We start from the raw sequence: 25,013 nt of genomic DNA, 5'->3' as shown, positions 1-25,013 counted from the left end.
TCTTACCTCCTTCCAAGGGTATATTGGCGCTTCTTTTCTGGTAAATAACCTCTATTCATTGCCTCGAGTCCTTGGTTTCAGCCTCTGACCTCTATTCCCAACATGCTCGTGTGAGAACAGAAGAACGTGTACTCGGTTTTCAGGTACGACCCACCGGCGGTCGGATTTGCCCAGTTGTCAAGTGTGGGCCTCAAGGGTGAGCCGGTTCCATTGAGTACCAATGGTAAGTCGGTGCACGGCACGGCTATATGCAATGTATACATCGATTACTGATCCGACATGTTCCGTCCTAATTCTCCCGGATGCCGACGACCGCGACCTTGGGCAATTGCGCTTACGACTGTTCACGCAATATAGCAACTAATGCAAGGAGTGCCCATGCTGGTGGCGCAAGCAATAGTGCCATGTCGTTGTTAAGCACTCGTCTATCAGTCTTATCGATTTGGCAAATGATAGGCTTGTGCGTGTGTCTCGTGTTCCACTCCGTTTAAGGACATATTCCCCGGACCTTTTTTCTTTCAAAATTGTGGTTGGAGTCTGCCTGTGACATTGGCACCGATACCCTGCCATCACCTCACCTATCATTCATCACAAACACCATCTTGGACATTTGATGTGCCTGGCCTTTGTTGACATACATTACACATCGACAACTGTTGAATAATTACCGATTGGCATATCTTCGCCCGGCATGATTCCTGGAGTGACTGAAATCCTATACTATACCCCCGCCATCTGTGTGTAAATGATACACAACAGGACACCAAGGACTGGAGCGGCGATAGCCATGTGGCGGCTCGATAGAATCATCTTTCTGAACGATGGACACCGCGTGCCTCCACGTTTCGCACTCGTACGACCTGGCGCGGGGCTCGGCACGAGAAGCATGCACTGACAGATGTGATATGATACGAACAATCTTTCATTAGCGCGCATCAGCATCCATCTTTTCTTTGTCTTTGTAACTTCCCTCGGGACAAAAGAGAGAATACTGATGAAGCGATTTGCGTGCTACGCTTGAATAGGCTATTCTCGACATCGTGGCGGGGTAGAATATCGATAGTTTATGTGCCAGAGCGAGCGAACGAACGATAGGCAACGTGGTGTCGCGAGGATCCATGGAGTCGAGCAAGGACCGAGAAAAAGCTAGGAATGGGCACAGGTCTCCGACACGGATCATACAAAGCAATATGCACAAGATAGGTATGGGCGCACAACGGACTTCTAGTTCTAACCTCTCGCGAAAAGTCGCCTTCCCCAACAGACGCGAACACGTACGGGTACACGCATATACCCACATCCACGCACTCACAAGAAGTACTCCGGAAGCTGTGTACACGTACCGTGGACACCCCCACCAAAACTTCATGAGCACATCAGGCCGATCAGGAATTGCGAGGAAAAGCTTACCTTGGCTGCTCCACCCACGACCTGCTGACTGGGTCCGTCCGTCTGATTTTCGGGTGCGGCTTCAAAGACGTTGAAGTGCATCGTCTCCCCCGGTCCAACCTCGAGTATGCTCGCCGAGTTTCCGCACCGATAACAGTAGTTTGGGGCACTCCACACCGTCGAGAGTCTATTATCAAATAGCACAGTAAATCCTTCCATACACAGCTGGTGCGCGCGAAGAATATGATGCATATTATTCGTTTCGAGAAACTTGCGGACCACGCCGGAACCGAAAGTATACCCAGCGCCTCTGGTACAGCAACAAGAATCAGTAAAATTCGTATACAGAGTAGTACCCCCCGCCAGTCGCCGCTGCACTGGTGCGATCGCAGCAAGACGATCGTCCAGAGCCGAGTCGGAGAACGAAAAGCGCGCAGTCGACAATGACCCCGGTCCATCCGATTCCTAGCGCTGGTCCAAGAACACATCCCCATTGAGATTCCCGGGATTGTAGTTCCGCAAAGACCGAGACCAAGACGATCGTTGAATGAATTGAGTTACGTCAACGTACCGAGGGGATATCGCAAAGTCTTCTTTCTCCGAATCTGGATCTGACCAGACCAAGTCGGCCATCGCTCCTTCGTGCGGAATCTCTGCGCGCATGTGGCTTGGGGTTAGTAGCGGAGCGTAAAACTCAGAGACCATCGAATGGGGGGGGGTGAGTTGGGTTCTGGACCCGTGACAGTCCGGCATACGGGTGAAGAGAGGGGGTGCGGAGAAGGCTCAATATAGGGATAGAAGTGGAGACCAGGGAGAGGGAGAGAAAGAGGGGGATGGGGTGGCGAAGAGAGGAATCACAAGCAATGGAGTGAATCAGGACGCACCCCGAAACCGGTCAACGACCTTGATCTGATCTATCGAATGGATCGTTGGCGAAAGACCTGTTGAAGATTCAGTTACGGATAGTGAAGCAAATGGATAAACAATATGGCGCGTGGGGATTATGACCTTGGCCCGAACGAGGGCGCATCAAAATGTGCATGCGCCAATAAGAGTGTGAGAAGCGAGGAAAAGGAATATGCGCGGCAGCGATTTAGAGGTGCGGCGAATGCGGTCCGGACCGGAAGCGATACAGCGAACGGTTGGGAAAGTGTGGAGGAGGGTACGACAAATGCTTGGGGCAGGGGAGAGAATGTACGGCTAGAGAGGTTTGGGAGATGCGGAATCAGGAAGGGGGGTACCGCAAAACCTGGGCCTTGGAATGAAAAGTTCGATCACCAAGGGCCATCCTCGAAGGGTTGATTGGGGGAGAGGGGGGGTGTAATACTCGAAGGGTTGATTAGAGGACAAACAATACAAGGGTACCAACCTCCGTGGACACAAAATATCCGGTCTTCGATCACGACCGAAAGCGTGAGATAGTCAAACATGTCCGTGAAATACGTCCAGACGCTCGAGGAACCGTACTTTCGTACGCATTCGGTGTAGAACCCATAGGACTTTTTTATGCAAAGAATAGAAACGTAGGTTGGCCCAAGACCCAGGTTCGCAAGGCAGAATTAGACCAGAATTAGATATTTCCAAGGTCAATAGGTTGATTATCGAGGGGATATATAATTTTGTTTTGTGATTAGGCCGCCAAGCGCGGAGGCAATTACGGATATACATGGAATTAAATCAAAACCAACCGTCAGAGAGGCCATCCCGATATCAAGATATATCACTGTACGCACCTGGGTCACGGCCCGGCTCTCATGGTTCCCCCTAACCAGCTGCACACGATGTGGTACCGTAGTTTGAGACACGTCAATAACGAGATGGTCTCCACACTGAAAAGCCCGCGGTCCACATAATCTCCTGAACGTGATGGAGACCCCCCACCACCATATACACATCATCCACGAGTCCACGAGTCCACAGGCCCAAGGTCGGAGAATAGGAGAGAAAATTCGAGCAATTTTTTTTAGATATTCAAAAATGCGTTCACCCCCCACATAACAGGTTTAGTGCCAGCCACCGCAAGCACAGGATGCGTCATGGAACAGACGCGTCACTCGTCAGTCTCGACGGCGCTCGGAAAGCCAAAAACACGAGATAGGAATGGGACGGAGGAGAGGAGGGGAGGGAAGGGGGAGGGGCGTGCTCACCCAGAAACAAGTAATTGGTATGCGGGGGATACCCTCCGATCCTGAATATCTCGATCAAGTCGTAAAACTGGCTTTTGCACCAAGTCGATTCCGGTTCGCATGTCCCGGCCCACGAGCCATTCCCAAAGCGAAAGAAAAGAGAGTCAGGTTATAGACCGAGAGTGTGCGCACGGTACGGCCGACGACTCACCCGTGAATATCCCCGACGACTGTAACGGGCGCCATCACATGCACGACATTACTTTCGCGCATCAAGACTTCCTTTGTTTTTTCGCATATTTCTCGTAGCAATGTTTCATGTAAAAGTTGTTTGCGGAGGAGCTGCTCGATGCATGCGTCGAGGTCGAACCCCATACTTGTGTCGTGGTCGGATAATTAGAGTTTGAGGGGGGGCGGAATGATATGAGGGGGGTACGTCATGTGATCGGCGACGGGGTATGTTTGTGCGCCGCGGTGATGCCGAGCTTTGTTATTTTTGATTTTGACCGGCGGGTGCCTGTACTTTACTGAATTGCATCAGTTCGAGTCGAGGATAAATTACTGTATGACAACTGAATGGATTCGAGGGCTTCGAATGTATTACATGCAATGTATTGCGAACCCCCCGCACCAAGACACGTAAGGTTAAAATGCCTTTTTTTCACCTTCTTATTCTATTTTACTGTATTTTTTTTTTTTGCTCGCAACGCGATTGAAATTGACAGGCTAGGTAGCTACAAGAAGAGAGAAAAAGTAACAAAAAGAGGAATGATATACAGCACGAGTCCGTGTGCGTTACAAAAAAGCATTGGCAAGTCTATACACGGGCTCGAAGAGTAATGCACAGAGTCAGGTTTATGACGGAGTTTTAGGTTACACGCAACAAAACAAAAAAAAGCCGAGGGCCAGTCCAAACAGTGTCATATAACGGGAAGAGAACAGAGAGAGTGGGCGACCAACCATACGAAGAAAGAAGTAGAGAACCTAGGCGAAAGCAGGCGATGGCATACAGCGCACAACAACAAGACGGGATAGGAAAAGATTAACCAGAGACGAGGTGAACCAGGATTGCGGGATAGGGAAGCCAGGGATTGACAGCGTAAAGTGGGTGATGATCAGAGCGGTGAAACCGGTGGCGCTGCTGTTCCCAACCAGCTGACTTGTGTGTGCATGTGTATCCCCCTCTCTCGCCCTGTCTGTGTCTATATGCTATCAGGAGCGCTGAAAGTGAGGGTGGACTGGAACTAGCCCGCTTGGGGGCGGATAGTCTGGCTGAAATGCGTGAAAGTCTGAACTCGAGCTAGGAGGCTGTTGGTCATCGGGGCCAAATGAGGGAAACGACTGATTAGACGTAAAGGCTGGAAGAGCCAGGCTGTTGCGCACAGCATGGGGTGGCGTTGGTGTCCAATCGTTGTGGCGATCTGGATCGCGCGAAGAGGCATAGTCGTCAAACGAGCCGGTGCTCCTGTTGGGGAGATAGCTTGTGTACGGCGAGCTGAAGACGCCGCGGAGCTCTCGGGGGAGAGCACTGCATCTTTCCAAGCGCCTGGTCGACGGTTCGGAGGGCTGTTCGTCATACCGATCGGTTCGTTGTAACGAAAGGGGAGCGAGCCAGAGACGGATCTCGGAGATGCAGAGGCCGACGTCAGAATGCTGGATGCGAGTGACGGGGTGGCTGCTCCGCGATGATAGGGGGCTGAGATCATACCATAGGGGGGCATGGAGCGTTCAGCCTCGCTAACATACACCATCGTAAGGGGTGCGTTGGTCGAAGGCAAGCTGGGCAAGAGCGGGTGCTGGTATCCGTCCTCGTACTTGACCTTGCTCGACGGCACAACTGGCTCGTACCCAGGCGAGGTTCGACGAATGGCAGGGTGCGCCGACGATGGGACTGAAAAAAAAAGAAAAAAAAAAGGAAAACAAAAAGATGAGCCGGGGTCACAAGTGCACGGTGAGGAGCCTTACCATCAGGCCGCTTGCGCTTGCGCGAGTTGTTCGGTCGGCGTCGGTAGACATAGTCGGGCCAGCGCGCATTAAAGTTGTCCTTGAGCTTGCGTGCACGGTCGAGATAAAACTGCTTGCTCTCCTGAAGAGAAATGTGAGATAAATGTAATATATTAGGGGAATGAGGTACGAACCGAGCTCATCGCTGCCCACTCGGAGCTCAGGACCTTGGAGATCTCGCCGGTGCGCAGAGGCGGGTTGTTGGCCGTAATCTCGGGGCGACGACGGCGGGCAAAAATCATAAACGCGTTCATCGGACGCCGCGGAGTCCCATCCGGATTCAGCGCCTGGGTGATGAGCGCGTCGTTGTCTGCAATATAGACAATAATATGAATAAAAGATCATATAGACAGACAGCTGATGACTGACCACTAGCATCGTCGAGACTGTCGTCAGACGGCTCAGAGGTGCGTCGGGGCGGAATATCGGTAACAGGCAGAACTTTGGACATGGTGGGATATCAATGGGGAGTGCTGAGGTGAGAACCAGAGCTTGTTTTAAAAGAATAGAAAAGCCGCTGCTTCCGGTCGGCGATCCCCGCAGGCCCAGAAGTCACAGGCAGAGTGTACCCAACAGGGCCACCCGTTGTTGACTTGTACAAACACAAGAAGCCCCGCTGATCGAGAGAAGGATCTGCGCTAATTCTGCCCGCCTCGGATCGCCTCATGCTATCTCCGGTCCAACACCCTCTCTCCCTCCCCAGTCATCATCAGACCAGTCCCGGCCCTCTCCATTCATCCATCATCAACGTTGAATGCGCATCAATTCAGCTTCATCTATAAATATTACACCACTTTTCTTTTCATGCAAATCCGAATCCCTCTCCTCCCTCGTTGATCGCCAACAACAGCTGCGTCCTCAGTTTCTCATACGATGAATATTGCGGAAGGTCGACTGGAGGGGAGAAAGAGAACATATTAGCCCTCGTTACACATCTACCCACCACCACCTCACTCACTCTGGTTGAAACAAGTATGCGCCTGTGGCAGACGGTCCGACTCCCCATATGCGCGATGGATCGAGAATCGCTGCGTCCCCTGGACGCCCTGCAAGTCTTTGAACCCTTCCAGTGGCACGCGGGACGTGCCGGTCGCAAAGCTCAACACCTTGGCTCGCTCCTCGCGGTCAAACGACTTGAGCGCACGCCACCACCACACGATCGCTGGGTCACTCGGACTGTACCCGTTGTAGTCCGTGGCGGCGCGCCATTCATCAATGTCAATATCTGGCGTTCCCGAGATTAGGAGTTCAAGCTCTTGCTCGTTAAACTGCCACAAAAGGTCAGATCCAGCTCCACAAAACTTCTCACGGTTTCATTTCGACACTCACGATGGAAATCAGTTCCTTGGGGATGATATCGTAGAATCCAGCCAGGAGCGCCTCGATTTGGTCCTTGATGGACGTGTAGAGTCGGTACTGAGCCGACAACTGCACAAACTCCTTCTTGTTCTCTTCTGTCACGACAGTCTTGTCTCCATTTTCCTTGAGCGGCACGACCTTGTGTACACCAAACTACAAACCAATTCCGTCATTAATTTCAAACCTCATTAATATTTATTAAGATTAAGCTCACTTCTTCGGCCTCGACTGTAAACGTGGTTTCCAACACCGTCGGATCGTTTTCCAAAATCCAGATCAGGGACTTGTAGTAATCAGGATCAACCCACTCGACGTCACGATAGTCCACCGGCTTGCCCAAAATTTGACGATAGAGCGACCGTGCAAAGTGAGCATCCATCAGGCGTCCGTCGTAAATCGCCTTGCCGATAACGCGCCCAACAAACTTGAAGAACGACAGATGCTCCGGGTTCACCATCGACGCGCGGTTAGGCTGGAACGTCAACTTATCCGCCGCACACGGCTGGAATAGCGCATAATCCGGGTTGAACATTTGCCGCGCCAGAATTTGGAACCATTCGCGTGTAACACCTCCTGCGTCGACGCCTTCTTCGTTGTAGAACCGCACACTTAGTTTGCCGTATTTGATCTGTTCGCCCGTCTTGCGCTGCAGATTCTGGAAGCTATCCTCAAACACGTGGGGGCGGCGCAAGTTGAGTTGAAGCGTGCCATGAGGAGCGTCGCGCGAGCGCTTGCGGAGCTGTTGATTGAACCAATTCCGTTTGTTGTCGAAATCGAGCACACGTGGGTTTTGCACCAAGAGCGAGAACGAACCACCCATGAGCGACGGATTGTTTCGACCATCAGATTGAGAACCTTGCGGTGCGCGTCGGTAAACTCGACAAACAAGTCGCTCGCCGAGACTCGGGGCGTAGACGGAGAAAGGGGTGACATCAGGGCCCGCTGTGATTGGGATAACGATTGCGAGTGCGAGCGCCCACCCGTTGATTGTGGTTTGACATGTTTGCAGACAACCATCAGCGCTTCGATGAGGGGCAGTAGCACCGTGGCAATGTGTTCCAGATCAGGTTTTTGCTCCACAACAGCCAGGCAGTCACCCAGTCTTCGCCACAATCCTTGGAACCTAAAGTCCTCGTATATCGCGGCCACTTTTTCTTCGTCCGCACTGCTTGGTTCGTTGTCCTGGCCCTCCTTTGGCGCATACATGAGGTCAATCATCTTGAGAATACGTAACAGCTTGGCTTGATCAGAAGAGGCAGATGAGAATTTGGCGATAGCGGGTCCTCGGACATCTTTGCTCGCTTCGGCTTCTTCGAGTGCTTTCGCAAGGTCGTCCAAATCGTTGTACAGTATCATCCCAAACTCTTGTGCCTTGGACTTGAGTTCAGAGGCAATTACATCACGCGCACCCGATAGGGCAGAAACGTGTTGGATCTGGCCGAGTGTATTCGTAAACGTCTTGCCTGACACTTCTCCTGCGGTAAGGATATTGACGATAAGCCGGAAGTTGTGGTGAGGGATCTGGGGTGGATGCGTGCGCAAGATAGATTCGGGCGTTTCTTCGCTAGGCTCTTTGGTGGCTGTAGATAGGTTAGGGCCGACGAATATGACTGATGGGTGGCACTTACCGGTTTGATCGCTAGGCTTGTTATCGGTCGAGCCGGTTGTGGGGGCAGATGACAAATCGGTCGGGGCGTTCTCCGCTGTGGGTGCCGGCGTTGGGGCTGAGACTGACTCTGTTGCCTGCGTCTGCGTCTGTGGGGCAGTCTTGAGTGATGAAAGGGGTTTGGTGATAGAAGCGAGCAGGGACGCAATAGAGTCGAGCATTGCCGGTGAATTGAGTATGTTTGGCCGGTCAAGTAGTCCGAGTAGTTGAACAACCGGGAAATGAGTCTGTGGCGCATGTTTCTCCTTGCCCTTGCCCTTGCGAGATGACGGGACACGCTTCATTCCGGCGGGTAGCTCATGTTCTGTCAAAAAGTATAACGGCGAGCGCTCGTTGGCCTGGACAATCAGGCCCAATGTATCGAGGCACCGTTGTGCCACCAGGTTAGGAATGTTCTCTCCGTTGAGATGTGCAAACAGTGGATTGGGTTCTTGTGATACGGAGGTGGATTTGATGGATTTTGTGGGAGATGTGGAGGCCTTGGCAACCGACATCTGAGAGAAACTTTGATCGACAGTAGCAACATCGGCGGTTCCATCCTGGAGAATTCCAAGTAGGAGCACGAACAAATCCTCCCGTGTCTTCGAGTTCTCGCAGAGATTGACCAAAATTTTGTGCAAATTACTCTTGCGAGGCGGGAACTGGGGGAAGAATAATAGTCTCACGAGGGCGGAGATTCCATTCTTGTCGAGAAGTTGAATCGAGTCACGAGGTGCAGCCGGCTTACGAGGCGCAGGTGGTTCATGGCGGGTGCCCGAAGTCGTACCGCGTGATGCACCACCCGTATATCTTCGGCCGGAAAAAACCTCTCTCATGGAAGTCGCTTCGGCGATCATAGCTGAAGGTAGAGTTTGTAAGAAACCATCGTCTTGTTCCAGGAGAACAGCTTGTCGTAGTTGAGGGTCTAGACTGGCCAAAAAGCTCGCTGGGTCAATATCGGAAGGTCCACCAGCAGCCGTTTGTTCAGCAGCTCGTGCACGCGCACGCTCCATCCGGGCTTGCTCCGCACTCTCCTGCATCAAAATCTCCGCACGAATATCCGGAGGGAGGGCGTCCAAAAACTCGGCACTAATCTGGGTGTCCTCGAGACGTGGCTGTATCGCCTGTGTAGCTCGCTGCTCACGCACATGCTGGTTGAGACCTCTTCGCGCATATCATCAGGTAATGCTTCCAAGAACGTAGGATCTATGCCTGTATCGGTAATATCAACCTCATTACCATGGATGTGCACAATTACACGCTGTGGCTCAGCAGGGGGTTCAGGAGGCGCTTCCGAATTGGTTGTAGCTGGAGGTTCACCTCCGGAGCCCGACCCTGATGGTTGAGCATCGACATCCATTTGAGCACTCGAAGCTTCAGGTGCAGGGGTCCCGGTTGTATCTGCTGGTTTGGATTCGGTTGAAGACTCCTCCATCACGATGTCTTCGGCCTGAGGGGTCTGGGCAACTGGTTCAGTCGTTGGTGCCGGAGCAGATTCTTCAGGAGCAGGCGCAGTAGCAGGCTCAGGTATAACTTGCTTTGCCTTTTCGGCTTCCTCCTTGGCAATACGTTCAGCTTCCTCGCGTTCTCGTTCGGCTATTTCCGCTCGTTCCTTCTCAGCCTCCTTTTCTTTGCGCACTTTCTCGCGGAAGGCGGGCAGCAATGCAAGAATTAGGTGGTCAGAAATTTTACGAAGGCGCTCGTTCGTAAATCGATGATGGGTGATATTTGTTTCGTCTTGCCATCTATGCGCCGTGGCCATGGGCAAGAACTCCGGAACTTCGCGCGGTTCGTTGGCGTGGCGCTCGTGTCGTGAAGAACTGTGACGGTGAGGCTGGGTGGTGAGGCTGGCCATAATCGCAGTTCCCCCGCCCGATGGATTTGTCGTAATGTCAAGAGTGCTGCCGGGGGGTACAGGATGCTGAGAGAGAAGATGCTGCATGAGTTGTGCACCTTCACCACCAATCATGTTGTCAATGACTTGGAGCATTTCATTGAAAGCACCGCGAACAGCTGGAGGACCACTACGGGCCGATCGCCTCGAAGAACGTGAAGTGGCTTGATTGTTGGCACGAATAGATTCTGGGTTCTCCAAGAGTGGGTGGCTTGAAACGCTCAGGGACGGTGCAGCCGCCACTCCGCGACTTCGTCCAAAGAGGGTCTCTCCATCGTCTAACATTGACTGAGTATATGCGTACGATTAACTCATCTTTCTTACTCACCTATCAAGCGGCTCCGATGTCCATCGTCTGTTGACATAAAGAAGCCACGGCCGTTGAGTATTTGCATACCAGGCTGTTGTCCATCCCAGTCCAGGGCCATGTCTTCATCACCTACAGGGATCGTATCAACTTGTTCCAGAGCGCTAATACAAAATTAGGCACGTATTGATAAGGATTTAAGGTTTGCTTACTTTTCTTCGTCATCAGAGGTTGGCTCGGCGTCGTCACCGTCTTCCTCAAGAGCTGCTTGAAGATCAACCGCTGGATAAAGTTCAGAGTCAGATACCACAAGGGGCTGTCAATAACTTACCAGCCATATCGTCCATTTCTCGCTCAAGTTCGCCATCTGGTCCGGGCTCCCCGATGGCTTCTGCGGCTGTTACACCACCATCCCAGGTGAGACCTGCTTCGTCCTCGCTCTCCTCGTCGGTATCTTCTTCCTCATCCTCGTCTGGATCTGTCATCTCCTCGTCTTCATCTTCCCATTCATCTCCTTCGGCGATGGCCAGCTCCCCTTCGGCATTGATGTCATCCTCTTCATCGTCACTTGTTTGATCGGAAAGATCCGTGCCCGTATCTTCATCCCCAAATTCCATTTCAACCTCTTCACCCTCTTCTTCACTGTCATCCATTTCCTCGTCCTGAGGGTATTGTTCTTCCATTTCCTATTATGTATAAATCAGGTGGCGCTTTCGAGCTATACCCGCAAGTACTTACTCCGCTGAACCTAATGAAAGTTTAGTGAGTACGAACGTTTAAATTTGACTGGTCTTCAAACTTACATGCCGAGTGCCGAATTGCGATAGAGATCGTTAGCTGCTTCGACTTCGGATTCCTCCTCTTCATCATCATCGACTGACATGCTGGACGAAGTTTCGGATTCCTCATCAACTGCAAGTGATGTTTTGCTCTTGTCAGATCGACCCATCTTAATGGCAACTTTCGAACTGGACGATAATCATTATCAGATGCGGCTAAAAATACGTAAGTGTTTCACCGTGACTCACAGGTACTCCAGGGGACGAAGAATTGCGGAGATGAGAGACTTGACGTTAGGATAATTCAAATCGAGCTCCCCCAACACGCTGGTAAGGGTTCCAACAAAATTCTTCTCGAGCATAATCTTGGCTAGATGGATGGTGACATCGTCCTGGACGGGCTTGGAGGATATTGTTGGCTGGGGTGTCAGGAGCAGAGAGCAAAGCTCTGCATGAGAGATGAGCCGCCCATAGCGGGCTTCGATGGAACCAACATTCGATGTATCCTTGATTGCTTTCCCCAGAGTTTCCAGCACGGTTTTTCGAATATGTACAATGTCACTCGGAAGATCTTTGAGATCAGTGGGTGCCTGCTGGGACATTGGCGATGTGCAGAGAGCAAGGACGACTTCCATTGCGCATCGAGACATGACAATTCGACGCTTAGCCTTTTCGGAAGGCTGCCCATAGATCTTCCCAAAGGAGAGCAGATCGGATAGCAAAAACGATAGAATGGTGCTCTTCGATTTACTGCCGTCGCGACTGGGCGTACTCATCTTTTTCTTGCCAGCGGCAATAAAGGCGAGTTTACAGGAAGGGTACGAGAGAAGGAGCTCGGCAAGGCATTGTAAAAGGAAGCACGCATATAGATAGTCGGAATGAGGTACCGTCGTGGCGGGTTCAGTAGTTTGAGTGGGTGCAGTCCCAGGAGTAGGAGTAGTTGCTCGAGCCTCATCGGCAGTCACCGAAGCGTCAGGCTGAGAGGGTTTGGTTATTGACGATGGAGTAGCGTCTTCAGCAAGAGCTTCGAGAGCAACCCGTCCCGCGCGGTGAAGTTCGTTCACAAGATACTGGATCAGACGTTCGTCCAAGTCCTGTCCGGTCTTCGGTCCAGAGCTACTTTCGGGAGGGGATTGGTCAGTTCCTCCCGATGCCGCAGCAGTCAGCGCAACGTAGTTTTGACTGGATCCAGGTCGAGTGGGTGTTGTCATCTCACAATACTGCTTTGCGGTTTCAATAAATGCTTCTGGGTCTCGGAGCGCAGTCCCTCGACATGTGTTCACAAATGCGGCAACTTCTATAGGCCGATTGCGGTTACTGGGAAAAGCTTTCTTGACCTCACTGGCCATTATTTGCTTTAAGACCTGTGGACTCTCGATGATATGTCTCAGAATGATGAGTGAATGGATTTGTCCGTTGCTAATCTCCTTCGAGGGATCGTTGAACACGGAAAGCAAGTGCTGTAGCCCACCGCTGGAAAGGAATTCGTCCGCTAGGCTATGGTCCCGGGTAAGAATGATCAAGAGCCTGAATACCGCCAAAAGATCGTCACTCGTTAACGCGGGGAGAGGCAGTATTTCGAGGCATAATTTGAAAGCCGTCCTGCGCGTAGCTGAGATATCGTGTGTCCTGAAAGCAACCATTGGGACAGGCTCATCGTCCTTGGGTAGTTGAACCGGAGCGATCTCGTCAGAGATTACAAGGAGCACTTCGATTACAAGGAGATATCCCGCTAACCAATCAGCCGGGCCATCCAATGGTTTGACAAAAATAGATAACAGGTATTCGGTCAGTCCACGGACTTTCTCGCTTGAGGGAACATAGTCGTCGGCACCGGCAGTGTTGAGTACCACCGCAAGGAGGCGACAGCGAGTCGCAAAAGCGGAATCCTTCGGAGTCAGAGTACCGAGACTTTCGAATAAAGAGTCCAGGCAGCTAGCTTGATAGGAGTTGCTTGATCCAATAAAGGCAGATTTAAGGTCGAAAACTAACTGCGGATCCTTATCAGCGAGGGCTAGCAAACGGGGTCCAATATCGGGTCGGAGAGCTTGGCGAGCTTCCTGAAGTTCCTTGGCCCAATCGCGGGCAACCACCTTGGTATCATGGGCCGTTTCCTTTCCTTTATCCGACTTGTTCTCTTCGGAAGCTGGGTCAGGGGAATCCACCTCTGGATCGTCGGTTTGCATCGAGGAGGCTTCCGCTGGAGGCGGGATCGTTGGCTCGTTGGAAGTTCCTTCGCCCTCTACACTCTCGCCATGGGTTAGAAGATAATCTGTAGCACGGGTGGTATTGTTCCCTCCAATAATGAGCGCACGAGTTGCTGCTTCGCGAGAAAAACCCATGTCCATCAATGTCTGCAGCCGGGTTTCGTCCACAGGCCGGGGTGCCGGTGGTTGCATAAATGCGCGCGAGCGCAGGAACTCAGTAAAAGCGTTGGATGAAGTCGTGTCAGGTGGAGCATCTTCCCTGTCACCCTTCATGATTTCGAGAACAGTGTTCACTACTCCTTTGATCAGGTCGGGGATAGTTTTGGGCAACCAAGGGGAATTCCAGAGTCTAGTCGCGATGGGGATAAACGTAGCTCGAGATCTAATCAAAAACACGTGCGGCTCAAAATAATCCTCATCGCTTTCGTCCTTGCCGTGAGTGGTTAGTTGCGCCGTTTGAGGGGATTCAAGCATCGGCGAAGACGACACAAGGGGGTGAAGCAAACCAAGTGCAATCTTGATACAGCCAAGAACGTAAATCAACTCGCTTTTTTGCTCGGGCGTCTGGTCTTGTTCGGGGATGGCAAAAATACGATCAGCCGCATTCAGGCAGTTATTGACAAGCTCGACTACACGCTCTTGGCCGTCGACGCGAAAAAAGGCAACAAGAAGGATGGTTTGAACAGCAGCTGATTGGCGCTCTGCATATAGTTAGTAGTGAGAAGTGACTTAGCATTATAGAACACACCATCGAAAATCAATATTTGGAGAAGATTTAGCATAACGGTTGCATAGGCATAGGTTGCATGGAGATCGGCTGGGAGGAGCGTTAGGACATACCACTGGCTAGAATGGGGTTCGACTTACGAGAAGGCCGCCAGGTAAGATGCTCTTTCAATATATTAGCCACCACGAGAGCAGCGTTAAATCCTTGCTTGCGATAATCGGGATCTGAGATTCGTCTACTTGGAGCGAGAACCTTGACAACAGCTAAAACTATATCAGTCATTATGCACCGGTGTGAAATAAAGCTCTTGTACCATGGAAAAACGGTGCTAATGCACTCGGAAGCATTTCGGCCAAATGACGCATGAGATGGCTATTCTGCTCGTTAGCTGTTTTAAGAGATCTAACACCACCGCTACCGGAAGCATTGGAAGCATCGTTTGCACTAGCATCATGGTAAGGGGTGCCGTCCTGAGGGCGATTCAGAGACAAAAGCTCTTCGCTCTCTGTAACCGAGCTGTTCTGGCTCTTGACACCTTGCGCAGCTAATGCTGATTTGAGCGCAGCGTGCTCCCAAACAAAGGCTCGATGAAGAGCGCCAAGTTTGGGAAGAATTTCTCCAGAATCGGGTCCCGTCAAGGTTTGGATAAGAGGGGGTCCTCCACGGCTATGAGAATATCCCACAGTTGTATAAATGTCAGCGAGTAGGTTGACCCGAAGATGGAGAGTAAATAATTTGCGATATTCGGCATTAGCCTCGTCGACATTGCCATGGACTATGTTCTCAGGTTAGATATGATAGGGTTGTAGTTAAACTCTAAACTGCGCACCTGCTCGTTCCATCAATTGCGCCAACCTAGACTTGTCGGAAGGCTCTTCCCAGAATGCTTTTGTTTCCTCCAGAGATTGCTGGACTTGCTTGGTGAGCGATTCCAGGGTTTTCGTAGCTGACACCTCGGTCATCGAGCGCAGCAACTGAACCATTGAATCGGCCGCCAATGAAGAGCCATAGCCCAGGGGCAGACAGGGAAGTGTGTACAGGTGGCCAAGCCGATCCAAACCGTCGGTGCTGTCGACGAACTCCTGGCAATGAGGTATATGCTGGAACATCCCATCCAAGAACTATAGGTGGTAAGGTTAGATCACGGTGAACACGCATACAAACACACTACTTGCCCGACACAAGATATCGATAAAGGAGGCAATGACATTCTCCGTTCGTTCGGGCTTGATGGATTCGGCCTCTTCAGCCTCCGGCGCAGCAGCGGGCGTAACAGCTCCAGAAGGAAGGGCAGATTCTTGACCGGTGGGCAACCAAGTCGAGGAAGATGCAACAGGAGGCTCTTGGATTGTTCCCGTAGACTGGAGAGATGTAGTGCTTATCATTCTATAGATATTCTCCTGATCTTTGGGGATCTGGAAGCTGTTTCCCAAAGACTCAATTTTTTGCAGAGTACCAATAACGCTTTCGAATACAGCATCTTTCAACGAGGGATGGTGCCGTATGAGCTCGTCAATCGCACCACCAATAGCATTCGCGTTGTCCTTCTCGAGCAGAACCTTGATATGAGGCTCGCTAGTGAACATCGAGAAGAAGGTGGGCATAACTGCCTTGTGCTCGTTAAACTGGTTCAGTCCGGTCTGATTCAGACAAAGTGCACCGATAGCATTTGGCACAGAAGTGATAGCTTCAATCGCAGGCTCGATGCCACTTTCAATCGCGCCATAAAAGACATCTGGTACATGAGCTTCTTGCAGGATTGCGAGCGACGTTGGCTCGTTGTGCACAAACATGGCCATGATGTTGATGGCTGTGGTGCCAACCAGAGTTAGTTGGACATATGTGTTGACAGCTGGAAACTAGCATACCAATGGAATAGATCGGTGGGCCGAATAAGATCTTGTTCTCCATGATCAACTTGATTGACTTGACCAGGGAAGAATCAATCAAGGTCCGTAGCCCCTCGGCTGTCCCTGATGATTGCATCATCCGATGCATAGAGCGAATAATATGTTTCAGGAGGGAAGATTTTACGAAAGGAAGCAGGCCTAAAAAATATGATGAGTTGGTATGTGCGGAAAATCAATGAAAAATATATACTTGATGATCCGCCGTTGGGTGGTGACGCTTTTGCAAGAGCGCCATACGATTCGATACTAGTTGTGACCTCATGCAAGATACGATCAACCATTGCTTCAACACCGTGCGCATTCACGAACAGCTGGAAAGCAGTAGGGAAACCGTAAAGCAAATTGTCGATCAATGGCATGGCTTTCGAGACCACTGTCATACGTTCTGCTGACGATTCTCGACCAAAAGAATGAGCTGAGGCACGAGGCCGGCCCCCACAACTTGGGTACCTCCTGCAGACTGAGAAGCAAGATATGTGATGAAACCGAGTAAGGCCTCTGGGAACTCATTTGGCATAGGAGCTGAAGGATGGCTGAGCGGGAGTTATTCGTATGAGGTAATTTTACTCACAATTCGGCTTTGCGATCTCATCGACCGCCTTGCGCAAGGAACCCATGAGAATGCCGTGGCTCACATTGGCATTTACAGCGGCCAACACTTCGGTTGAGCGATGGCGATAACGTGCTATTCCATCAAGCGCATTGACAGCCGCAACCTGAACCGATACCGGAACATTGCGATCGTGGTGGATCAACTCAGCGAGGTGATGTGTAAGGTCGGGTTCATACAAGAAAAGCTGCTGTTGCGCCAGTGTCTCTGATTGGGTGTGTGCTGCAAAAACAAGGTTCGATAAGTCGACAGAATCACAGTTTGTTGAGGGAAATACTAACCAAAGATGGCAATGGCAAGTAATCGGACGCATGCGAGCTTTTCGCGTGCATGCTCTTGGCCGGGCCCCAAAACGCGTGCAATGCGGACGCGGCACATCAATTCGAAAACTTCCTCATCGGGAATGTCGTATTTTTGAATAGCCTCGGCCACGATTTGCATGTAGTCTTTAGTTGGGTTCTGTAGATCCGTCAACCGGACAACGGTCATTCCCGTCTGAGGAGTACTTGTGGATGCATCCTTGGATGGCGAAAATGGATTTGAAGATGAAGCAGGGCGTGAGCCCGATGCCCGAGTAGGCGTTTGCTCTACCTCAGATGACTCGGCCTTGGGCTCCTGTGCTTGGGTTGCCGAAACGGTCTTGCGATAAAATTGAAAAGTGACGTCGCCCGAACTCGGGACAAGTCCGGAAGAGGATAGTCCCGCTCGAGGAGTGGAAGCACCGGTAGCTACTTGGGTGGGTGTTGCAAAACCGCTTGAACCAGTACCGAACCCAAAGCGAATACTAGTCTCAGGAGCCTTCACCTTCGCTACGGCTGATACAGGTTGAGCCGGTTTATCCAAAAGCTCGTGTAACTCTATTCCTGCCTCTCGTAGGCCGGGCCATCGCATAGCAAGTGCTTGCAGCCTTGGAGCCGAGATGTTGAGTGAATGAGGAGTTGGCGGTTGTGAAGAATATTGCTGCGATGGACGCAGTAGGAGTTGTAGGACAGCGACCAAAACATCCAAGTCTGAAGTCGCGAGAAGTGCATTCAACCGCTGGACAAAGCATGCGACGATCAGTGATCCGTGGCGAGTGGAACGAGGTGGCGCTTCTTTGGAACCGCTCACCCAAAATATAAACTCACATCGTAGGATGCAAAGAGCTTCCGGTTCGTCGAGTTCTCTAACAGCATTCGCTCGAACCTGAGCAGCTCGAGCAGTAGCTTCTTGTCAGCCTCGTCGAAAATTTTCAGTTGTAATTTATTGAGGTCATATTTGTCGATTAAATCGTTGAAGATAGCATCGAATCGGTTGAGGACTTTGGTCCATGAGTTAAGATCGGAGCGCGGCCAGGTCCACAGAGGAATGTCTTCTATGAACTTGGCGAGCTCACTTTGAGGCGTAGTGATAAGTGTCGATATAAGGGCTGCCACTTCGGGATGCTAGAAGAATTTGGTTTGTGTGTTAGGGTGTCAAGTAATGACAGTAAACAACATCGTACCGGCTGCCCGACTTTCTTAGATTGTTTTTGTATCTTCATCGCGGCGGAATGTAAGATTCGCCGCGATAATCGGTTACGCGTAGATCAAGGCCAGTGACGAGCGTGTTCGAATTGAGCGAGCCACTTGCGTCAACCAAGAAAGCAATTGGACCCTTTAGCGCCGTAACTGTATATGATGACTAAGCGAAATGATCTCTCTCTTGTGAGCAAACTCAAACTTCTCGCTGCAGCCGAGATCATGCCATTCTACGAGCTACTATGTATTTCTAGCCATTTTAGAGAATATGTATGTGTCTCGAATACCTCCTGATCTAAATTAGGTGGCTTGTTTTAATTATGGCCTCTCAGAAACACATCAAAGAGCTTGTTACGGTCACGGCCCAGCATGTTATGAACCATGGTGGCGTCGTTCGTAAGATTACGAGTATGGGAACCAGGGTACTACCTCAGCGCATGCGTAGTCACCAGCAATGGCATACAACCGGAGAGTGTGTCATATTTTTCCTTGAATAATGACTTGTTCTTATGCCTTCGTAGTTATTGGACCATGCACTTTGACGCATCTCCAAAAGTCATGCAGGCTTTGGGCGCACGTATGCGTCAAGACCCCCGCGTGATTCGAGTAAACGCACTCAAGCTGGGTGAGAAATTGGAGGATATTGTTAAGCCTCGCGAAAAGACAATATCTTACGGTAGTTTGATATAAGTTTTATGTTCGCTTTCGCTCCTTGCTCGCCATTACACTTCACATGTCTTCGTTGACAATATCATTTATATACACACTCACGCCTAGTTCCACCCTCTCACAATATCGACTACATCGGTCAGCTTCTTCGCTACTATGACTCCTTCAGGTACAATTATCGTCGCATCTTCTTCAACATGTGTGTCTTGTCCAGACGGACGATACCAAATGGCTCTTACTCCTGCTCGCGTAGCGCCCACTATATCCCTATAATTACACATAAGTTGAACTCCCATAGGCGCAATTCAAAGGTCAACTCACGCATCAAATTCATCGCCTACATGAACCGCCTCTTTCACTTCCATTCCGGCTCGTTGACAGGCGACTTGCCACATCCGCACATCGGGTTTCTCGCACTTCTCAAATTCCGAAAATACCATTGGGTCAAGATGATTTGCCACTTTTAAATCTCGCAGGGCATCGACTGCCAGCCTGAATGAATTCGAAGTACAGGTGGGGAAGAAGAGAGACTGACTTACCAATGCGGGAATCACAATTGGATACTAAACCCGTACGTATGCCTAGTTCGTTATTAAGTGTTTTTACTGGTTATGGGATTGGAATTAGACTAGGGTACATCAGATCAAGTAGACTTACTAGTTTGTAGAGCTCCATCGGAGAGTTTGTATCCTTCCTAGTAGATCAGTCGTACCAGGTGTGCGTCAGAAGCCCATAACTCACTTTCGACGAGAATATATGCAATAGTTCGGTTACCGCCTCGTCCAAATGATCTTCTGTTCCTGTTACACCCCTCTTAGTGAATTATCTACCTCCTTCGGACCCCTACTTACTCTGTGGATCGGCTCCTGCGCCCAGCGCGGTTCTGCTAATGACTTCTCTCCACCAACTTCTCACTGGATCAGATTCGACTGGTCCCGTTTTGCCGTCCCCATACGCTGGTCGCTCGCGCTGGACTTGTCTCAGTGCTGTCCAGACGCACATGGCGGTTTAATTAATCAGATCAAAACGCAACCCTCAAACACTCACCCGTTTTAAATGAGCCCTTGAGTAAAACTGAATCCAGTGGACCAACTTTGGGTGTCAGGACTCGATGGTACTGCGCGATCAACACGAACGTAAGTCACAGATCGAGGGGGAGAGACATCGAATTGCTGTAAATGCTCGATCTAAAGCATTTAGGTTTTCCAAAGAACAGAATTGGATTTAAGCGGCAAAGTGGTGTCGATATAGGTTATAAGATTGTCAGTCTAATGTTTACCACCTGTCCATTCCAAGTACGTCGATCAAACGATCAGAGGGGATTAGACTGTACCCGAGAATAGTATACAGCATAACAAACCCAACACAACCCCAAACCCGGCAATCTCCCGGCCAACTACTGACGGGGGCGGGCCGGCACGTTGCCCGGATTCAGACAAGGCTATGGATGCCACTCACCTGTTCAAAAGTGGGTCTTCGGGGTTGGACAATCGTAAACAGTGCGTCAAAGAAAACAATTTTAATCGTCATTTATGCTTGCTGGCAGCCCCGTTTTGGCGGTGATGGTGGTGGCTAGATAACCAAGCCCCTTATCCCTCGGCTACAAGCAGCCACTAATCAACCCCCAGCACACGAGTAGTACACGTGAACTAAAGTCCGTGTGAATAAATTTAACTACATCGATGACCCCAAACGAGCCAGACGTAATTATGGTATTTCCATGCGCATATTGGAACTCGAATTTTACGTTTCAGACCCCGGATAATCTCAGAGTAACTGCAAATCATGTCCACGTTGAATTACAGGTAAGATTCAGACTTGTGACGACGAGTACCATACATGGATAGAAAGTCACCGTCTGATTCTCGAATATCAAAGTGGCATCTACACTGTGGGCTATGGCTCTAGATTTCATCTCAGCGCGAAGAGATTAAGTCTATTCCTCGCCACTATGCGGAATTATGATCCGCAGGCAAGTTGGGGGGTCGATGCCGAAAATGGTGGCTCTCGGAGATCAGTGCGGGCAGTTTTTCTTGAATTTGATATGCTATTGTAAAAAGTTTCCGCTACCTTTTGACAGGTATGCCCAAGTGGTTGTCAGATCAAATAGCTAGTGGGAGAAGGTTGCCTCGGTGGCGGCGACTGCTAAAACGACTAGATCAAAGCCACTGGTCTGATGCCAGGCAGGTGTTGTCCTCGATCACGTGATGGACTCTTGATTACGGCAGTACCGGGGGCTTCTTAATTTGGATTAATTGATCAACATTAAGGCCACGGATTGTTCAGCCCTTGATCTGGTAACCTGTCGGGTACGGGAAGATGTGCTTGGGTGACAATTTACGCAGCACACGTGGGTGGCTGAGGGGTATGTTTGAGTGTTCGGCCACACACGCGAGACGTCCAAGTCGCGTGCGGCGACGTACGGTAGCTGAAATCATCATGCCCTTGGTGGGGTGCCCTTAATCTATCCTATCAGGTATGTGTAAGGGTACACGCTTTTGAAGCGATGATCGGGGAAGCCGAGTGAAAACACCACCTAATCGTGAGTTAGGGAAATATGGATTCAGCGGCGGAAAAGGAAGTAAAGATTCCTTGGGCAAGCTCGGACCCCATGATAGAGCTTTTCGAAGAAGCACGATTGTTTATCTGGGTTTACAGTCGATCCGTCCTCATAGGCAGCACCGACCAGAGCACTTAGCCTTACAACTGCCTACGCCCCCCTCGACCAAGCGCTGATCTCTGTCTACTGCCATGCCGCCACATCCCTACTGGTCTCCCCCCGAGACGCACATTCCTGCATTACCTATGTACTACTATGACCCGGCATTCTCCGGTCCCCCGTTCATGTTCCCTGCCAGTATCCCGCCATCGTCTCCCCCTGGTTTGCCGCTGCAGTATGCGCAGGAGCCAGCGCACATTGCCATCCACTCGCAGCTGCATCCGCAAGCGCCTGCGTTTGTCCCGTCTGGCCTGACAGCCAAGGCGCTTCCACGTTTGTCGGTTCCGAACGGCTCCCCGTCTCCGTCCCCGGCTCCGCGCATCGACCCTCTTGCCCAAGCGCTGCGACGTGCCATGCCCAAGATCCGCAACTCTCATCGTCCAGCCCCAGGCGAGCGTCGCCCATCGCCCGAAAGCATGGAGGCGTCCAGCATAAGCGACAAGTTCCTCTACGTCAGTGTCTTTAGTAATCAACCTACATCCACTAATCCCTGTTGCAGGTCGAGGGTATCCCTCGTGCCGCCTCCGGCGATGATCTCAAGACTACTTTGGAGTCCTTGGGCCAACTCCGTGGTATCTTCGTACGGCTACAAGCAGAGCATGGTGTGGTAAGTTCATCTCGTTCGCACGTCCACACGTGCTGCTTACGCTGCGGCCAGGTCATTCTTGCATTCTACGACAGCCGCCATGCATCTCAGGCACTTTCCAAAATCCAAGAGAATCCCCACAAGTACTTTGAAGCGCACACACTCTCCGCACGTATTCCGTCGTACCCCGAACTGAAACAGGTGGGTATACTTGATGTCTACTGCTCGTCGCTGGGTTGACCTGTTCGTAGATTTTGAGCGATTCCCCTGTCCTAGTCGACAGCGACTCACGTGTCTACGTTACCCTTGTTGGAAGGACCACACTTCTCGGCCCTCAAATGCAGGGTCTACTGGCGACATTCGGTGATCTCAAGCTCTTCCGTGTCGTAGGAATGCATTACAAAGTGAGCCGCATCTTTCCATTTTAAGTCGAACCGGTGCTTATATGCGCAGCGCTTTCACGCCGAGTTCTTTGATTCGCGCGACAGTGCGCAGGCTATTGTCACTCTCAATAACCACAAACTTCACGGCGCTATTGTACACCTCAGTGCCGACCCCCATTCGAATGTTGTATCCAGCAGCCGCTCCAGCAACGCGGCCGAAGATGTTGAGCTCGCGAACCTTCTCCAAGCTGCTGACCTCAAAGCACCCGAGGATGAACACGCATATATCGAAGGCGTTCCCTTCCCATCCGATGGGCGCGACGATACTCCTACGACCCCGAGCAGTTCTGGAATATTCGATCATCGCGCTCGCTATGGCCGACGCGCGTCTACTGGCTCCGCTTTCCCTTCAAGCTCTCCGCGCTCGGCTTCCTCGACCGACAACCTTCTATCAGACGCTCACTCGCCAGGCGTCCCCTTCCCAACCTACCCAGACGACCACAGCCCGCAGGAGCCTTCCCAAGAGCCACGCCGCCGGCGCTCAGTTGCCCATTCATTTGACAGCGCCAGCGCCAGTGCAAGCTCCGCGACCTCGCTCTCGTTTAAACTTTTTGGAACCGGTACGAGCTTTGGTAAAGACTCGACCCCTCTGTTCTCGCTCCCGTCTGATCGCACGGTCTCCACCGCCCCCTCCACTCCTGCCGGTCTCGGTCGTAAGATGTCCCTGCCTCCGTTCCAGGCGCTTCCTCCGCCATCGAATAATCAGTGGACGTCCGCCGCTGTCGAGAGAGACGAGGAAGACGAGCGGGTCGACGATCTCGATGGGTTTATCCAAGTGCGTGGTAGCCACTCTTCGCGCTCGAGCAGTGGCCTAGGCGGCAGCGCTGCACATATGTGCCTTCCTGCAAGCGCTCGGGCCGTCCTCGACCTTCTTCGGGACCCTCCGCCGGAGAGAAACCGGGTCGACATTGCACGGATCGAAGCAGGGTTGGATACTCGTACGACAATCATGTTGAAGAATGTGAGTAGTGTTCTCGGAGTTGGTTCTCGAGTTACTCATCTGCTGGCAGATTCCCAATAAAATGAGCACCAAGAACTTGATTGATTTTATTGAAGTTGTATGTGCCGTCCGTCCGTGTTACGTGCCAACAGAGCTGACGTCTAGTCTAGGTAACCCCGCGCGCTATCGACTTTCTCTACCTTCGGTAGGTTACATTCTTGACATGTTTTGCTTGCGTTCCATCTTAATTCTGCGCCCTCCAGTTTTGACTTCCAAAATGAATGCAACGTCGGCTACGCCTTTGTCAACTTTATCAACATATCCGACCTCTTAAAGTTTATGAAAGCTAGACTAGGGCGTAAATGGTATGCTCCACGCAACTCAGCATTACTCTATTCACTCAACCGTTTACCAGGAACATGTATGCGTCCGAAAAGGTCCTTGGCGCGGGATACGCAAACTAGTAAGTTCTCTTCTCGGAATCTTCGAATGGATCAACTGACCGTCTAATCAAGTCAAGGGAAAGAAGCCCTCATTGGTCAGTCTATTTTTCATTCGTTCCCACTCCACTCTTGAATTAAACTCATATCACCTGACAGAGAAATTCAAAAACTCGTCTATCATGGACACGAGGTAGGCTGTGGCACACACTATATTAGAACAATTGATTGATCATAGACTATTAATGTGTAATAGACCTGTATGGCGCCCCAGGATCTTCTATTCATCGGGCGAACACGTTGGGTTGCCTCAATCTTTCCCTGGCAAGTATCGCTTTCTTCAAGCCGGGATCTTCCAATCTGACTTGTTTACTGGTGCTTTTTTTTGTTGCTTTGGAACAGTCGGGAGCAGTATCCGCCGAACCCGTCGTTCTTTCGCTCACGGCCAGCCCAGTGGGTTGTACACTAAATGCACAATCGCCAAATTCAAGACGATCATTGTGCATAGAATCCTCCCAACAAGAAAAAAAATAACCTCGTATACCCATTGTTCTGGTTGGACTATTGACTTGAATCGAACGATCTATTTGACTGGTTCGTATTAGATCTTACTACCCTCCGTACTGCGCTTTACACTTGCTAGATTGTTGTTGTTATTGTTAGCTGTCGGCTTCGGTTGCGTTTTCTTCCCTCATCTGCCTCTGTCTTTGCCTTGTCCTTTCTGCTAGCTTCCCCGTTTTTATTGGTTATGCCCCCTATG

At 50.9% G+C, this 25,013-nt stretch overlaps 6 protein-coding genes across 6 annotated transcripts; 2 read left to right on the top strand and 4 right to left on the bottom strand.

The window, feature by feature from the left end:
* Positions 1-1,308: 1,308 nt before the first annotated feature.
* On the bottom strand, positions 1,309-2,052 carry RhiXN_06697 (Metallo-dependent phosphatase; the record flags this gene model as incomplete). Its single annotated transcript, XM_043326513.1, has 3 exons — positions 1,309-1,329; positions 1,411-1,699; positions 1,961-2,052. The coding sequence occupies 3 exons, from the start codon at positions 2,050-2,052 to the stop codon at positions 1,309-1,311; spliced, it is 402 nt and encodes a 133-aa protein (XP_043181945.1).
* Positions 2,053-4,759: 2,707 nt separating this feature from the next.
* Positions 4,760-5,970, bottom strand: RhiXN_06696 (HMG (high mobility group) box protein; the record flags this gene model as incomplete). The annotated part of the gene is made up of 4 exons (XM_043326512.1): positions 4,760-5,406; positions 5,481-5,601; positions 5,654-5,829; positions 5,889-5,970. The coding sequence occupies 4 exons, from the start codon at positions 5,968-5,970 to the stop codon at positions 4,760-4,762; spliced, it is 1,026 nt and encodes a 341-aa protein (XP_043181944.1).
* Positions 5,971-6,321: 351 nt separating this feature from the next.
* RhiXN_06695 (E3 ubiquitin-protein ligase HUWE1) lies at positions 6,322-18,479 on the bottom strand (the record flags this gene model as incomplete). Its single annotated transcript, XM_043326511.1, has 25 exons — positions 6,322-6,413; positions 6,478-6,787; positions 6,849-7,031; positions 7,093-7,617; positions 7,692-8,458; positions 8,507-9,612; positions 9,672-10,695; positions 10,746-10,888; positions 10,937-11,006; positions 11,056-11,410; positions 11,463-11,472; positions 11,528-11,692; positions 11,753-14,411; positions 14,459-14,527; positions 14,578-14,700; positions 14,751-15,212; positions 15,267-15,558; positions 15,598-16,247; positions 16,306-16,485; positions 16,538-16,744; positions 16,798-16,869; positions 16,919-17,179; positions 17,239-17,995; positions 18,085-18,381; positions 18,441-18,479. The coding sequence occupies 25 exons, from the start codon at positions 18,477-18,479 to the stop codon at positions 6,322-6,324; spliced, it is 10,818 nt and encodes a 3,605-aa protein (XP_043181943.1).
* Positions 18,480-18,776: 297 nt separating this feature from the next.
* Positions 18,777-19,146, top strand: RhiXN_06694 (ribosomal protein S6; the record flags this gene model as incomplete). Its single annotated transcript, XM_043326510.1, has 2 exons — positions 18,777-18,928; positions 18,978-19,146. The coding sequence occupies 2 exons, from the start codon at positions 18,777-18,779 to the stop codon at positions 19,144-19,146; spliced, it is 321 nt and encodes a 106-aa protein (XP_043181942.1).
* An 83-nt stretch (positions 19,147-19,229) lies between these two features.
* RhiXN_06693 (haloacid dehalogenase) lies at positions 19,230-20,127 on the bottom strand (the record flags this gene model as incomplete). Its single annotated transcript, XM_043326509.1, has 6 exons — positions 19,230-19,392; positions 19,447-19,609; positions 19,665-19,730; positions 19,783-19,819; positions 19,867-19,925; positions 19,977-20,127. The coding sequence occupies 6 exons, from the start codon at positions 20,125-20,127 to the stop codon at positions 19,230-19,232; spliced, it is 639 nt and encodes a 212-aa protein (XP_043181941.1).
* A 1,749-nt stretch (positions 20,128-21,876) lies between these two features.
* RhiXN_06692 (RNA recognition motif protein) lies at positions 21,877-24,722 on the top strand (the record flags this gene model as incomplete). Its single annotated transcript, XM_043326508.1, has 13 exons — positions 21,877-22,296; positions 22,344-22,451; positions 22,503-22,631; positions 22,682-22,834; positions 22,884-23,834; positions 23,884-23,931; positions 23,984-24,018; positions 24,077-24,178; positions 24,229-24,276; positions 24,329-24,351; positions 24,413-24,446; positions 24,510-24,581; positions 24,656-24,722. 13 exons carry the CDS (start codon positions 21,877-21,879, stop codon positions 24,720-24,722), a joined length of 2,190 nt encoding a protein of 729 aa, XP_043181940.1.
* Positions 24,723-25,013: the final 291 nt, after the last annotated feature.

Source organism: Rhizoctonia solani, chromosome 7 (assembly GCF_016906535.1).
Source record: "Rhizoctonia solani chromosome 7, complete sequence".
NCBI lineage: Eukaryota > Fungi > Basidiomycota > Agaricomycetes > Cantharellales > Ceratobasidiaceae > Rhizoctonia > Rhizoctonia solani.
The sequence above is the reverse complement of the archived record's forward strand: the minus strand, read 5'-3'. Positions and strand labels throughout refer to the sequence as shown.